A 16,577-nucleotide genomic window follows, 5' to 3' on the forward strand; every position below is an offset into this window, starting at 1 on the left:
GTGTAGTTCAGCTCGGCTCCCTGCTCCCTCCTCACTGTGATTGACAGGAATGGGAACCAATAGCTCTCACTGCTGTCTCTGAGTCAATGAGGACAGGGAGAGCCGAGTGAACCACTGTGCAAATACACATCGCTGGATCGAAGTAGGGTTCAGGTAAGTATTAGGGGGGCTTGGGGGGAGCTGCACACAGAAGGTTTTTTACCTTCATGCATGGAATGCATGAAGGTAAAAAACCTTCAGCCTTTAGAACTATTTTAAGCTTCTGGATCACAACAGGGTGAGTTAAGCTGCTGAGTCACCACTGGGGGGGGGGTTGATCCGAGTGAGTTAAGCTTCTGGGTCACTGCTGGGAGGGGGAAGGATCCTTTTTTTACTTTTTTAAAATAACAAACATGTCATAATTACCTGCACTGTGCAGCTCGTTTTGCACAGAGTGGCCCCGAACATCCATTTCTGGGGTCCATTGGCAGCTCCTGTGGCTCCTCTCCACATTAGATAACCTCCTTGGAGAAGTGCTCTCCCGATGGGGTTACCTTGCGGGCGCGCTCCCGAGTCCATAGAGGCCGCATGCAGGACTTGGCCCCGCCCGCGTCATTGTATTTGATTGACAGCAGCAGGAGCCAATTGCTGCGCTGCTATCAATCTATCCAATCAGAAGCTGGGAACCCGTGGAGTGAGGGATGGCGGGGACGTGCCAACGGAAATTCGGGGCTCAGGTAGGTAAAACGGGGGGGGGGGGGGGGATGGAGGCCGGTGAATGCAAGGTGTTTTTTCACCTAGGATACATTAAGGAGAAAAAACACGATCCTTTACAACCCCTTTAAGCTTCTGGGTTACTGCTGGGAAGGGGGGAGCAGAGTGAGTTGAGCTACTGAGTCATTACTACCCTGTTTCCCCGAAAATAAGACCTAGCGTGATTGTTGGTGATGGCTGCAATATAAGCCCTACCCCCCAAATAAGCCCTAGTTAAAGTCCTTGTAGGTCTTATTTTCAGGGTAGGGCTTACTTTCGGGGAAACAGGGTAGGGCTTATTTGGGGGGTAGGGCTTATATTGCAGCCATCACCGACAATCACGCTAGGTCTTATTTTCAGGGAAACAGGTAAGAGGTGGAGTATGGTGAGCTTATGTACTGCTGGAAGGGATTTCTGAGCTGCTGAGAGATGGCTTGAGCAACTTTAGTACATCTGCTGTGATAAAGGTCAATGTAGTCTTATTTTATGCATAATTACTGTTTGCTTAGAGGTCCGCTGGGTTTTGGGTCCCCCTATTCCTGCACAGTCAGGCAACACACATTCAGTCCAGAAATCAGTCCATGGGCTTGTTTTTGACAACTTCCTTCACTATAAACAAATCAAAATTCCAAAAATGTATTGAGTTCAATAAAGTGCAACCATGTCATATCTATCACCTTGAGAAAGAAGTCCCAGCATGGCCTACAAATCTAGATGGATATGTTTGCCTATTGTACTTAATGCATTTTTGGATTTATTTTTAAGGTTCATTTTGGGGTGCTGGCTATTTTTTGAATGAGCTATAATACGGCATAATGGTTAGCCATGTACCCTTCAACAAGACAAATAGAGTATCGTGATGGATGGATTGACAGGATTGTTTTGCTGTCTATAACCCCAAGAGGGAGATTTCCTCACCAACACTTGTAAGCAGCCGATTGAAGCTACTACAATCACATACCTCCCAACATTTTGAGATGGGAATGAGGGACACCTACTAGCAAACGTATGTAGGCATAGGACACTCCCCCCACCACACCTCCTTAAAGGAGAATTAACCAAAAAAAAGGTTAATTAAATCGTATAATGATGGCGGCTGGTCGGCAAGCGGTTAAGTTGTTATTAGGTACATTACATTAATACAGTATTTTTTCTATAGAGTCTTTTTTGTAAAGTTTTTGTTTTTTTTGAGTTGATTAATTTTTTTATATATTGTGTAAACAATTTAAGAAAGCTTCATTGTAATTTCCTTTCAAGATCAAATCAATATTATTTTTATTTATTGTCGCAGGGCCTTTAAATGGCATGAGGCCCATAGACCGGTGCCTGCTCTGCCTATTTGGTAATCTGTCACTGCAGCTGCAGATCAGCATTTGTGCCAATATATATATATATATATATATATATATATATATATATATATATATATATATATATACAATAAAACCTTGGATTGCGAGCATAATTTGTTCCGGAAACGTGCTTGTAATCCAAAGCACTCATATATCAATTTCCCCATAAGAAATAATGGAAACTCAGATGATTCGTTCCACAACTATCTATTTATATAAAAATGATTACAGCAAAATACAGTATAAAGCGTACTGTAAAAGTAAAAAAAATTGACCTGCACTTCAGGAGCTTCATAGTACTATATATAAGAGAAGAGAGGCGGTTCACACTGCCGCGACCTGAAAGTTGGCACAACTTTGCCAGGCAACTTCGAAGCAACTTCAGGGAATGGTTGGGTAATCATTTTGTAATTTCAGATCCAGGGGTGGCCAGTCCATTGTAGGTGCACAGACGCCGCCTTCCCTATCGATCGCCGCAGCCCTCCCTATCCATGCACCTGGCCCCTTTCAGGACGCTGGGGGCATGAATTCCTATGGCATTTTCACTTAGGGGTGTACTCACTTTTGTTGCCAGTGGTTTAGACATTAATGACTGTGTGTTGAGTTATTTTGAAGGGACAGCAATTTTACACTGTCATACAATCTGTACACTCACTACTTTACATTGTAGCAAAGTGTCATTTATTAAGTGTTGTCACATGAAAAGATAGAATAAAATAATTACAAAAAATGTGAGGGGTGTACTCACTTTTATGAGATATTGTATATAGATATATACATATATGTGTGTGTCTCTATACTACACTATTCATTCACTAACAAGTCTACGTACACTGTTCCATTCCTTTTAGGCCCTAATGAATGAACAAGGCTTGGCTCCAGAAACGCAATGGATTTTTGTGTATAGTCTTTCACCTGATTTCACACTGGATTAACACTTGTATATGAATCCACTTCCCACTGACTCTCTATGCCTTTACTCTTGCTCCTTTTCCTGGTTCCTTACGCCTTTACTCTTGCTCCATGTCCTGGCCCTTTTAGCCCTCAAGATTCAGGGAACGGTACTCCAGCTATACTCCTGAAAATCCTCTTCCCGTGTTTGAGGGGTGGGAGTTGCTGTAGAAGGAGTCCTATCTGAACCACTGGTGGTACACATCCTCAGTGTGGATGGTTCTAAGAAGGCCTTCAAAGTTGCAGTGCAACACTTCCTTGTGGTAGAGTATGCAAACACTCATTTCAGTTACCAGTGGCAGGATAGATGGAGAATGCCAATTTATTTCATAGTTTCATAGTAGGCTTAAGTGCCATTCTGCAGTTGGCACTGTCTGTTCACCCATTGAGATCAATCGCTTGGCTTGCAGTTGTGATGTGATCCCACAGTGTAAAATTGCCAATGGACAATTAGAAAAAGAGAGGAAAAAAAAAAACCCAAAAAAGTGTCAGGAGGCATCAGTATGATCCCTTGAACATCTATCAGCCTCTGCTATACTGCCTTATAATGTGGACCTTTAATTTACTTGTCGGGAACCATGGCACAAGCATTGCTTTGTCTGCACTTGAAAATCATGAAATACTCTTGTTTCTGTCCTAGGCCCCATACTTAACAAATGGGGCCCGGGGAAGTTTTATTTTCTTACTGCAGAGACTTATCTGTGGTGTCCTGATGTAAAAAGCCCCTCTCTGCCCCTTGGCCCCCTGCTAAATTGGCAAGACACCATACAAGATGGCTGGCCCAACCCTCCTATCAGTAGCCAACTGTCTTATGGTTTCTACTCCAGTTGACAGGCAAGGATTAGACTAATAGATTCATTCAGCACAGTAATATTATTAAAAATACGCCCAGCTGATTTCATCATCTCACCATAAACTATCTTGCACTCCGATTTCTTCCCCACTTGATCTCCTTGACAGATGAGCTCTGGTTGTTGGACCTCATAATCCAGAGACACGGTCCAGTTTACTTCATCCTGTCCCTCTTTGACTGTGCCATTAAATGACAGTTTAACATTAGCCGAAGGTTGCCCTCCTGCCCAAGAGCAGCCTAATAACACCTGCTCCGTGTAAGCTTCCGATTTACAATCAATAATTGGATTACTGGGGGGTTCTGTAAAAAAAAAGAAAAAAATTATTAGAAAAGAGAAAGAAGAATCCTGACTTATACCATGCTATTTCAAACAGTACAAATAGGCCGCAGTCTTAAAGTGGTTGTAAACCCCAGACATGAAATATGAACAAAGGATATCCCCTATAGTGTATACTTGTCTCAATCCAGAGCACTACATGTCATTTCAGTCCGCTGCTTTGTCCTCTGCTATAACCATGAGTCACTTTTGACAAGTTTTCCTGACACCAAAAGAAAAATGGTGACAGGGGAGCACACAACCTGTGAGCGACAGCCACAGCTCTGTTCCTGTGTGCTGTGTGTGTGTGTGTGTGTGTGTCCAATTAGCTCACAGAGCTCTCCTCACTGACATAACTTCAGCTCTCCACCACCTGATTTTCAGAGCTGAGAAATCCTGTGTAAATGATGCACTTTGAATGGATGTAGGGGAAATATGGCTGCAGATAAACAGGTACAACATATGTAGGAGGATTTGTTTCATCTCTGTGTACTGGGTATAAGTGAGGGTTTATAATCACTTTAACCAGTTAAGGACCGCCCCATAGCAGATATACTGCTACAGGGCATCCCTCCTGTGCAGAATCATGTATATATAAATGTTATTCTTTGATAAATATATATTATAAATGTGATTCTACACTCTTGCCTTGGGAGCGTGTGCTCCCAAGGCAAGAGTGTAAAGCTCCGTTATGACAGGGGGGAAGGGATGGGTTTTGTGTCCCTGCAAAGCAGAGAATAAAATCCATTACTTCCCTTAGTGAAAGCACCACAATGTTTACACAAAAACACTGGCTAGGAACACAGTTAACCCTTTGCTCACCCCTGATGTTGACCCCTTCCCAGCCAGTGTCATTAGTACAGTGACAGTGCATATTGTTAGCACTGATCACTGTATTAGTGTCACTGCTTCCCACAAAGTGTCAAAAGCGTCAGTTAGGTGTCCGATTGTCTGCCACAATATCGTAGTCCCACTATAAGTTGCTGATTGCCGTCATTGCTAGCATAAAAAAAAAATTCCAGTATGTAAACCATAGTTTGTAGATGAGAGGGGGAAAGGGCACATAGGAAACAATACAAAAATCAGATATCAAATTAATGATATACAATGTGTATCTAATTAATAAAGTGCACAATAAAATAAACCATCAAAAATGTCCACAATAATCATATGTGAACAAATCTTCTGAACAAAATAAACGGTGTTGAAGTATACAAAAGAAGATTTGTTCACATATGATTATTGTGGACATTTTTGATGGTTTATTTTATTGTGCACTTTATTAATTAGATACACATTGTATATCATTAATATGATATTTGATTTTTGTATTGTTTCCTTTGCGCCCTTTATATATATATTTTTGCACAGTTTGTAGATATTATAACTTTTGCGCAAACCATTTTTTTTTTACCAAAAATATGTAGCAGAATACATTTTGTCGTACATTTATAAGGAAATTAGATTTTTTACATTTTTTTATTGGATATGTTTTATAGCAGAATTGTCAGTCTTTTTTGTTTATAGCAAAAAAACTAAACAAAATGCAGAGGTGATCAAATACCACCAAAAGACAGCTTTATTCGTGGGAAAAAAATGACATACATTTCATTTGGGTACAGCGTTGCATGACCGCGCAATTGTCCACTTCCGGACCACCGGATTCACGGATTCGCCGCAAGATCACTTTTAGCAGCGGGAGAGGGGCCCCCCTTTCACGATCCGGTGCCCTCCGCCGCTTACCGGAGCCGTTGGCAGCGGCGGAGGCGATCGTCTGTTCCCTAGCTGTGCATGGAGACGAGTGAGGGGAAGATGGCCCCACCCGTCTCCATGACACTGCAGGGCGGAAGCGACATCAAAACGTCACTTCCGCCCATAGCTCTTAAAGGGACATTTTATTTTTTTTTATTTTTTTAAATGACATTTTTTTTTTTAATTGCATTTTAGTGTAAATATGAGATCTGAGGTCTTTTTGACCCCACATCTCATATTTAAGAGGTCCTGTCATGCTTTTTTTCTATTACAAGGGATGTTTACATCCCTTGTAATAGGAATAAAAGTGACACATTGTTTTTTTTAAACAGTGTAAAAATAAAAATAAAAGGTAAAATAAATTAAAAAAAAAAAAATTTAAACGCGCCCCCGTCCCGCCGAGCTCGCGTGCAGAAGCGAACGCATATGTGAGTATGGTTCTTGATGACGCCCTGTGGGAGGGCTGTGATATTTCCGGTATCACTGACGTCACTTCCGGTCCCGTGGGACGCACGCCAGGAACGGCGTTTTTACACCCACAACTCCATGTTTGAGGCTTGTTTTATCTTAGTTTTTGTAAGTACCTATTCCCTTTTACAATAAATCCTTTTTTAATGGTACTTCACTATCAGTTTCCTTCTTCTCTTACTTCTGGGTACCTGTTTTTTCTGGCTGAGAAACTTCATAAAGGAATTCTGGACCTGATGACCTATTACCATATCCACCATCCCAGGATATCTTTACCAAGCTTTAAATGACCCCCCAGACTGAAAAGCTGGGGGTCGTTCTGATCTGGTGAGTAGGGATACATGAGGGGGTGTTGCACCCCTGAATTTTTCTGAAGCATCTTACATTTCCTTCACTTTGGATTGGAGCACCACTTTTTTTGGACTTTGTTTCTTCTTTTTTAGTCAACATATTTTCACTCATTGTGTTTGTGAGCACTATATTTATAATTATATGCATACGTGAGTAGCGCCCGCATATGAAAACGGTGTTCAAACCACACATGTGAGGTATCGCCGCGATCAGTAGAGCAAGAGCAATAATTCTAGCCCTAGACCTCCTCTGTAACGCAAAACATGCAACCGGTAGAATTTTTTAAATGTCGCCTATGGAGATTTTTAAGGGTAAAAGTTTGTCGCTATTCCACGAGCGGGCGCAATTTTGAAGCGTGACGTGTTGGGTATCAATTTACTCGGCGTAACATTATCTTTCGCAATATAAAAAAAATTAGGGAAACTTTACTGTTGTGTTGTTTTTTCATTCAAAAAAGTGTATTTTTAAAAAAAAATGCTCTTGTAAGACCGCTGAGCAAATATGGTGTGACAGAAAGTATTGCAATGACCGCCATTTTATTCTCTAGGGTGTTAGAAAAAAAATTGTATAATGTTTAGGGGTTCTAAGTAATTTTGTAGCAAAAAACCTGCTTTTAGCTTGTAAACAACAAATCTAAAAAAGAGGCCCGTTCTTAACCGCTTGCCGACCGCCTCACGCAGATATACTGCGGCAGAAGGGCACGTACAGGCAGAATCACGTACCTGTTAGTTCCCCTTTTAGAGGTGGCCAGCGGGCCCGCGCAAGCTCTGTAAGTCGGGTTGCGGGTCCCGCGGACTCGATCGCCATGGGGAAACCCGCGATCACCTCATTGGACGGAAGAACGGGGAGATGCTAACGTAAACAAGCATCTCCCCATTCTGCCTAGTGACAGTGTCACTGTTCTCTGCTCCATGTCATCGGAGCAGAGATCAGTCACATGTCACACACAGCCACGCCCCCCACAGTTAGAAACAAGCCCCTAGGACACACCTAACCCCTACACTGCCACCTAGTGGTTAACCCCTTAACCGCCAGTGTCATTTACACAGGAATCAGTGCATTTGTATAGCACTGATTGCTGTATAAATGACAATGGTCCCAAAAATGTGTCAAAAATGTCCGATGTGTCCGCCATAATGTCGCAGTCACAATAAAAATCGCTAATCGCTGCCATTTAAATATATATATATATATATATATATATATATATATATATATATATATATATATTAATAAAAATGCCATAAAACTATCCCCTATTTTGTAAACGCTATAACTTTTGCGCAAACCGATCAATAATCGCTTATTGCGATTTTTTTTACCAAAACTATGTAGAAGAATACGCATCAGCCTAAACTGAAGAAAAAAAAAGGTTTTTTTTATATATTTTTGGGGGATATTTATTATAGCAAAAAGTAACAAATAATGCGTTTTTTTCAAAATTGTCGCTCTTTTTTTGTTTATAGCGCAAAAAATAAAAAGCGCAAGTGTGATCAAATACCACCAAAAGAAAGCTCTATTTGTGGGAAAAAATGGACGTCAATTTTGTTTGGGAGCCACGTCGCACGACCGCGCAATTGTCAGTTAAAGCGACGCAGTGCCGAATCGCAAAAAGTGCTCTGGTCAGGAAGGGGGTAAATTCTTCAGGGGTTGAAGTGGTTAAAGTGGTTAAAGTAATGCAGTGCCGTATTGAAAAAAAATGGCCTGGTCAGGAAGAGGGGTAGATCTTCCAGAGGTCAAATGGTTAAATAGTAACTCTGCTTTTGTTGAGAAAAAAAACAATCCCCTTTGAGTGATCAGTGTGCATTTTAAGGAGCAGCTTCACATGCTTACAGAAAGCGCACCAAAACGCAGGAGATAATAGAAGTCTATCGTAAAGTGCAGCTAACCCACACAAAAACCAGCGGTTAGCTGTGGTTTGCCTAAAGCACAGATGGGCAGTGTTAAGCTGCCTTTAATACTTGAGGTGACTAAGCACCATATCTGGTGTGAAACGTGTCAACAGCTGTGCAGTTAGTCTGTATTGCCCTGTGATGCTTTGATATTCATTTTTTAATAAAGGTGAACTTGTTTTGGAGTGCGGCTATCCAGCGTTCTATTTTTCCATTATCTCTTTTGCAAACAGAGCCAGCACAATGCCTGATTGCGGAGACAGCTGTTCTTAGGAGAGGTGATCACTTTGAAGCGGTGCACTCCCATGTTTCGGTAGGGTTCGATATTGAGTTGGCCCACTCTTTGCAGCTATAACAGCTTCAACTCTTCTGGGAAGGCTGTCCACAAGGTTTAGGTGTGTCTATGGGAATGTTTGACCATTCTTCCAGAAGCACATTTGTGAGGTCAGGCACTGATATGGACGGAAAGGCCTGGCTCACAGTCTGCGCTCTAATTCATTCCAAAGGTGTTCTATTGGGTTGAGGTCAAGACTGTGCAGGCAAGTCAAGTTTGTCCACCCCAAACTCGCTCATCCATGTCTTTATGGACCTTCCTTTGTGCACTGGTCCAAATCATTTGGTGGAGGGGGGATTATGGTGTAGGGTTGTTGTTCAGCGGTTGGGCTTGGCCCCTTAGTTCCAGTGAAGGGAACTCTTAAGGCATCAGCATACCAAGACATTTTGGACAATTTCATGCTCCCAACTTTGTGGGAACAGTTTGGGGAGGGCTCCTTCCTGTTCCAACATGACTGCACACCAGTGCACAAAGCAAGGTCCATAAAGACATTGATGAGCGAGTTTAGGGTGGAGGAACTTGACTGGCCGGCACAGAGTCCTGACCTCAACCCGATAGAACACCTTTGGGATAAATTAGAGCAGAGACTTCTTGTCCAACATCAGTGCCTGACCTAACAGTTGTGCTTCTGGAAGAGTGGTCAAACATTCCCATAGACACACTCCTAAACCTTGCGGATAGCCTTCCCAGAAGAGTTGAAGATGTTATAGCTGCAAAGGTTGGGCCAACTCAATATTGAACCCTACGGACTAAGACTGGGATTCCATTAAAGTTCATGTGTGTGCAAAGGCAGGCATCCCAATACTTTTGGTATTATAGTGTATGTTTTGTATACTTCATCAGTAGGATCTCCTTGCAATAATTTTCAACTTTGTTTGTGCCCACTTGTGACTTTTGGATGTTCATGCCCCCTTTGGGTGTTCCAGGATATCACAGATGTGGTACAGATGATACAGGGACCAGGAAGGGCAGCCAATATAAAAGTCAAAACCACACTTCGCCTCTACTCTCCTCCTCTTCCGCTTGGGAGCCACTGTCAATCAGCTCTGTGGAAAAGAGACGTGGCTTTGGCTCTGTGTCCCTCTTGCACTACCTGGGTGTTTGGCGCTGGGAACGGATTCAGGCAACACTGTATTTCCAAATGGGAGCATGAATTTATAGGAGATCCTTGCAGGACTCCATAGTTCCCAGCAGGCACAGGGGGCACCAACATAACGGAAGTCTGGCAGTTTGGCTGGGTGAGAGTTTGAGAAGGAAGCTCAGAGGAGAAAAAAAGCAAACAAAACAGCAAATGCATGTACGTTCTGCTAGTAGCATATCATTTACAAAAAAATGGCTTAAGCTATTGAGTTCTGTGGATAAACAGCAAAGTAGATTGGTGTCCAAAATTGAACTATTAATATGCAATAGTCCATATTTATCTATATACATATAGATATTTTTACTTTTATATAAAGTGGAAAAAATAAACACAAAACCATTATTTATTTGTTTTTAATGTAGAACTTCACTCTCTCAATCATTATTGAGTATTTCCAATTCCCATGCTGCTAGCATTAGTAAACAGATAGAGAAGTATATCATATTTAATGTTTTAAACTTCATTTTTTTTACATTTCTTCAGTTACTTGCTGGTTTTTCACCTAGGCAAACAATGTCATACATTCCAGGAGTCTTCAGGAGAGGAGGAGGAGTTTTCTCAACTAAGCACACCCTCTTGCCTACATGCCTGAGGTAAGGGCAGATGGATCTCAGGAAGTAAATCTGCAGCTGCAGCTAGCTACAAAGGTATTTCTCAGCAAAATAAGTGGTGACATGGATGGATGTGTGAGTTTTAGGGACCCCTGTTCGGACCCCTGTTCGGTTCGCACCAGAACTTTCGAACACTGCAAAAGTTCGGACCTGAATAACAAATCCCATTAAAGTCAATGGGACCCGAACTTCAAAAATCAATAGTGTCCATTTTGAAGGCTTATATGCAAGTAATTGGGCATACAACGGTTATAGGGGTCTGGGTCCTGCCCTGTGGGACATGTATCAATAAAAAGAAAGTTTGTGAAAACTGTCATTTTTAAATGAGCAGTGATTTTTTGATTTTTAAAGTGAAAGCATAAAAAATGTCTTCCAATATAGTGCCTGGGGGGGTCTACCTGTCTAGATATGGCGTCAAACTGGCAGTAGCGCAGCAAAACTATATGGCAATAACCTGGCAGTAGCGCACGCAAAACTATATGGCGTTAACCTGGCAATAACGCACACAGAATTAAATGGTGTTAAAGTGGCAGTAACGCACACAGGATTAAATGGTGTTAAAGTGGCAGTAACGCAATCAAATAGACGGTGTTCAACCGTCACTACACTGACGCAATTTGAACTGTACCTACCCTAGCTATACACTAATGTCAAGATTACTGACACGGTCTCACTACACTACACTGAAACTATCTGAGCTGTCCCTACTCTAGCTGCACACTATGCAAAGCTGAATGATGGTCCTCCTCACTACACTCACACTATCCCTAAACTGACACTAAACTAATATTCTACACTGACAATTGAAGTAAAATAGCACAGTATAGCACACTAAATAACTAATAGCAATGAACAGAACCCTGTTCTATCTCTCTCCACACCGAAATCACACTGAAAATGGCTGCCATTGAAAAAATACTTTTATACTGTGGGGCGGGAATGAGCCATGATTGGATAAAGTCATGATGACAGTGTCCAATCATGACTCTGACAGTGCTCTGTGCCCTGATTGGCTGAAGCTTTCACTGCTTCAGCCAATCAGGGCTTGCAATGCACTGTTCAGCGCCGCAATGCATTGTAGTCGGTTCGAGGGGTGAACAAATGGTCGAACAACCGGTTTGTTCGGCTATTCACTGAGCGCCCGAACAACGAACTTATGCTCGGGCAAAACCGTTCGCCTAACCCTAGTGAGTTTGCTTTGAATTTTAAAAATGAAACAACAGCATTTCTGGTTTGCGGTGCTCAGATGCAGTGTAGTTCCACTCCACTTGAAGTATAAACATGATATCACTTACTGGCCACGCTCAAGTTCAGGGCATTACTGGCCTCGTTCAACGTTGAATTATAGGCAAAACAGGTATAGGATCCCGTGTGATTTCTGAAGAAAGGGCTGATGATCAGAGTACTATTTGGTCCCAGGGGGTCTTCGAAAATTTGGTATTCATCACCTCCGGGTAATAAATCTCCATCCACGTGCCAGAAAAATGAGGCAGCGATAAGTTGGGTTGAACAGTACAGAGACACCGCTTCACCTTCCCAGACCCATCCATTTGCATTACTGGTCAGTTCTGTTGCAGAGGCCGGAGCTACAAATCAAAAAGCAGATTTCAGTAGGTTAATAATGTAATGTTTAAAGCAAGTCCTTGAATAGTCACCAGTGGAATAGCAAAATCTGCAAGAAGGTTTTACCTTTATTTTTAGAGACTGGGTGTTGAACAATTGCAGAACAGAGGCGCCAGCTGGATCTGCCCTTTCTAATGATCCACATAAGGGCCAAAGTGACCAAAGAGTAATGTGAATGAAAGGGTCAACACACCTATAAGTGATATTATAATAAAACTACAGCATAGCAAGCTAAGTCAGTCCCTGGGTTCTTATATGTCTCCAACAGTTACTGTAGATCTCCCTGTCATAATTCATAAATAATAAAGTTCAGCTTCTGCCTTTCGATTGATTGGTACATTCAGCCTGCCCATACATGGTTCAAATCTTGGGAAGTTCCTGCTGAACCGGCCAAGATTCGAATGGTGTATGGCCTCCCTGAGTTGTATGTAATGGGGACCTTACATTTTTATGGAAAGTCTACTTCAGGAGAAAGGTCTTAAAGGAATCCTGTCCTGATATGAAAGAAATACATGGGATATCATTTATTAATAATCTCTTCTTTTGAAAATGCTAGTTGCTTGGCTGTAAAGCAGGCCAGAAGTTGTACTGAATACTTGTTCAGTATCAGTGACCTAAATGCTAGCTCTCTTCCTTCGATACTTAAGAGTATAGAACCTTGAAACCCAACACCCAGCCCTTTGGTACTATTAGTCAGGAAGGTCCAGAGCTATGATGATGAATAAATAAGAGTAGGTCCTGCATGACAGGGTGGAAGGGGAACCAGGCAGCATAGGGTTAATGTTCTTCAAGTGAGATGAAAGGAGGGATACTCACGGGATTGGCTGAGGATACAGAGTGATGGGGAGGAGTGCAGGAGGTTAGCCGGCAGTAAGGGTTTGGGCTGTAACAGTCGGAGTCTGGAAGCCATCCAATGAAAGGCCCTTCCTCCATCCCTGGTTATGGCTGGATAGGCGGGGATTTGGATAAGCCTTAAGGCGACAAGGTTTGTGGTTGGGGGTATTGAATGGGTTGAAATCTGTTGTTGTAGGATAAAAGTGGGGACTCATCTGTTGGTATAGTGTCCTCTGGTTGGGTGTGGTCCAATAATAGTAACCAGGTGTTGGTAGACCTGTAAGGAGCCACTGGAACAGGAAAAGGTTTGACCGCACTCACAGGTTTGAAGCAAAAGTGAAGACTTTATTGAGGATAAAAATCCTCAGACAACATCGTAGACATCATGACATCAATGCAGACCTGGCAGAGATTAACGAGTTTCATGAATTGGAATTTGCTTAGTCATAATCTAAACACGTTATTCTCTGCCAGGTCTGCATTGATGTCATGATGTCTATGATGTTGTCTGATGATTTTTATCCTCAATAAAGTCACTTTTGCTTCAAACCTGTGAGTGCGGTCAAACCTTTTGCTGTTCCAGTGGCTCCTATCCAGATTGCAGATTTGACCTGCACTGTGAGGTTGAAGCCTGGGATCGCTCTCACCAGGAGCGGCTTGGCTTTGCTTTCTACTAGACCTGTAAGGAGTCTGAGGGTAACTGGTAATGTCCCCAAAGTGGGGTCTTGTGGCTGGGAGCATATATATTTAGCAAAACTGTGCCACAGACGAGGGTGGATTTGATTTAAATCAAGTTGATTAAAATCACGATTTAAATTTAAATCACTAGTAAAAAGGCTTGATTTAAACCAACTCAATTTAAATAATAATTTTTAACCACTTAAGGACCGCCCATGTACATTTACTGCGGCAGGGCAGCCCTTAAGTGCAAATTCACATACCTGTACTGTCCTGTTGTCGGCTCTGGGGCGCACACGTGTGCCGCTGGTGCTGCACTCACGCTGTGATTGGACACAGTGTGAGCCAATCAGCTGTCCTGGCAGCCGCGATCGTTCATAGGAGACGCAGAACGGCCGTCTGCCTACGTAAACAAGGCAGACCGTTGTTCTGTCAGACACGAAGACAGAGATCTTATGTTCCTGCTAATCAGGAACACAGATCTCTCTATTCCTCTAGTGCATCCCCCCCCCCCCCCAGTTAGAAAGCATTCCCTAGGAGCACACTTAAAGGGGTTTTAAACCTACATCAGGGATATGCAATTAGCGAACCTCCAGCTGTTGCCAAACTACAAGTCCCATCATGCCTTTGCCTCTGGGTGCCATGCTTGTGGCTGTCAGAGTCTTGCTATGCATCATGGGACCTGTAGTTCTGCAACATCTGGAGGTCCGCTAATTGCATATCCCTGACCTACATGTTTTTTCACCTTAATGCATTTCCTTGTTCTGCCTAGTGACATGACAGGGATCAACTGCTCCCTGTCATCGGGAGCAGTGATCGCTGTCATGTCAGTGGTAGCCCATCCCCCCCACAGTTAGAATCACTCCCTAGGACACACTTAACCCCTTGATCGCCCCCTAGTGTTTAACCCCTGTCATTTATACAGTAATCAGTGCATTTTCATAGCACTGATTACTGTAAAAATGACAATGGTCCCAAAATAGTATCAAAAGTGTCTGATGTGTCCGCCATAGAGTCGCAGTCACGATAAAAATCCCAGATTGTCTCCATTACTAATAAAAAAATAATAATAATAAAAATGCCATAAATCTATCCCCTATTTTGTAGACGCTATAACTTTTGCGTAAACCAATCAATATACGCTTATTTCGATTTTTTTTTTTTTTTTTTACCAAAAATATGTAGAAGAATACATATCGGCCTAAACTGAGAAAGAAATTTTTTTTATATATATATTTTTTGGGGATATTTATTATAGCAAAAAGTAAAAAATATTGCTTTTTTTTCAAAATTGTCACAGTTTTTTTGTTTATAGCGCAAAAGATAAAAACCGCAGAGGTGATCAAATACCACCAAAAGAAAGCTCTATTTGTGGGGGAAAAAAGGACTTCAATTTTGTTTGGGTGCAACGTTGCACGCCCGCTCAATTGTCAGTTAAAGCGATGCAGTGCTGAATCGCAAAAAGTGCTCTGGTCAGGAAGGGGGTAAATCCTTCCCGGGGCTGAAGTGGTTAAACATATCATTTCGGTTGAAGTGGAGTTTTGGAGGTGGGCTGGAGGTTTTGGGGTGGTGACCTCCTCTGATCTACCCTAGTCATTTGTTTTCTGTAATAATGTGCTTACTCTAATCAGTGAGAAATGTTCTTTAAACTGGCTTCTAGTAGCTACTGGAAATAGTTTAGCTTATTTCTTTCTATTTCTTGTGCTGTCCATCCCTATTTATGTATTTTTTTTTTTATCCTCCGATTTTGTATATATTATTAATATTTTGTTTGGAGAAATTTCCCATTTGGTGCAAGTTTTTATAGGGGGATAAAGGGAGCTCAGATCTGGAAGCGATAATAGTAGTGATCTTTAGCAAAAACCTGGAGCGCAGCTCAAAGCGCTGCAACACTTCCTCTTGCAGTCCAAAGAACAAATCGAATGCCGACATTCATACAAGCTCATCCAGGTCAGTTGAACCAAATCAGAAGACAGAAGGTGGAAACCCTGCACACCGGAACCCAGCCGCTATATAGGGAGGTAAAGAGAAGGCTTCAGCCTGAACGCCTCCTGGGATCTTTATGATTAAAGGGATTGCAAACTCTCACTTTGTTAAACCCCTTTAGTTTTAAATAGATATGAAAGGCAAAACATTTGTGTTTTGATATAAAAAAAAACACATTATATATACCTTCCCCCCACTTTTTTTTTTTTTAAGTGATCACATTCCCTCTTTTCTCAGCTGCATAAAAGCTAGGGGAGGAGAACAGCCGTGCACTGATCTTCCCAGTGAAACAGCTAGAGAACTGACCACCTTGTGTTCTCCTGCTTAGTGTGGTCAGTTTTTAATAGGAAAAAAGAGGGACTGGCAGGAACACCAGGGATTTCACACAAAGGAATCAATACAAAGAGATCAGGATACTTTTTCATACAAGTACATGGTACATCAGGCACATATTAGAAATATGAAATCTTGGGTTTACATATTCTTTAAGCCCTGTAAGCTGGGCAAAATATGTCAGAGGAGCATAGCTAGTAGGAGTTCAGGCTGAAGTTGTATCTTTACCTCTCTATATAATGGCTGAGTTTCCGTGTTAAGTGGTCTTTAGCAGTCTTATGGGATTCCTAGTCTATGAGTGTCTTCTGAAGCATGTCCCAGGGCCCCATCAACTCTTTGTACTATGTTTGCGGTTTCTGACACCTCCAGT

At 42.1% G+C, this 16,577-nt stretch overlaps 1 protein-coding gene across 1 annotated transcript in view; it reads right to left on the reverse strand.

Annotated features, from left to right (window-relative positions):
- Nucleotides 1-16,577, reverse strand: part of LOC141109837 (cell adhesion molecule CEACAM1-like) — a 39,279-nt gene that overhangs the window by 20,301 nt on the left and 2,401 nt on the right. Inside the window, exons 2-3 of the mRNA XM_073601098.1 lie at nt 12,049-12,339; nt 3,946-4,188 (exon numbers count right to left, since the gene is read on the reverse strand). Of these exons, the coding sequence (XP_073457199.1) occupies nt 3,946-4,188; nt 12,049-12,339 (534 nt within the window). The remainder of the gene's footprint in view (nt 1-3,945; nt 4,189-12,048; nt 12,340-16,577) is intronic.

The sequence above is a fragment of the Aquarana catesbeiana genome, linkage group LG10 (genome assembly GCF_042186555.1).
Source record: "Aquarana catesbeiana isolate 2022-GZ linkage group LG10, ASM4218655v1, whole genome shotgun sequence".
In the NCBI taxonomy this organism is placed as follows: Eukaryota; Metazoa; Chordata; class Amphibia; order Anura; family Ranidae; genus Aquarana; species Aquarana catesbeiana.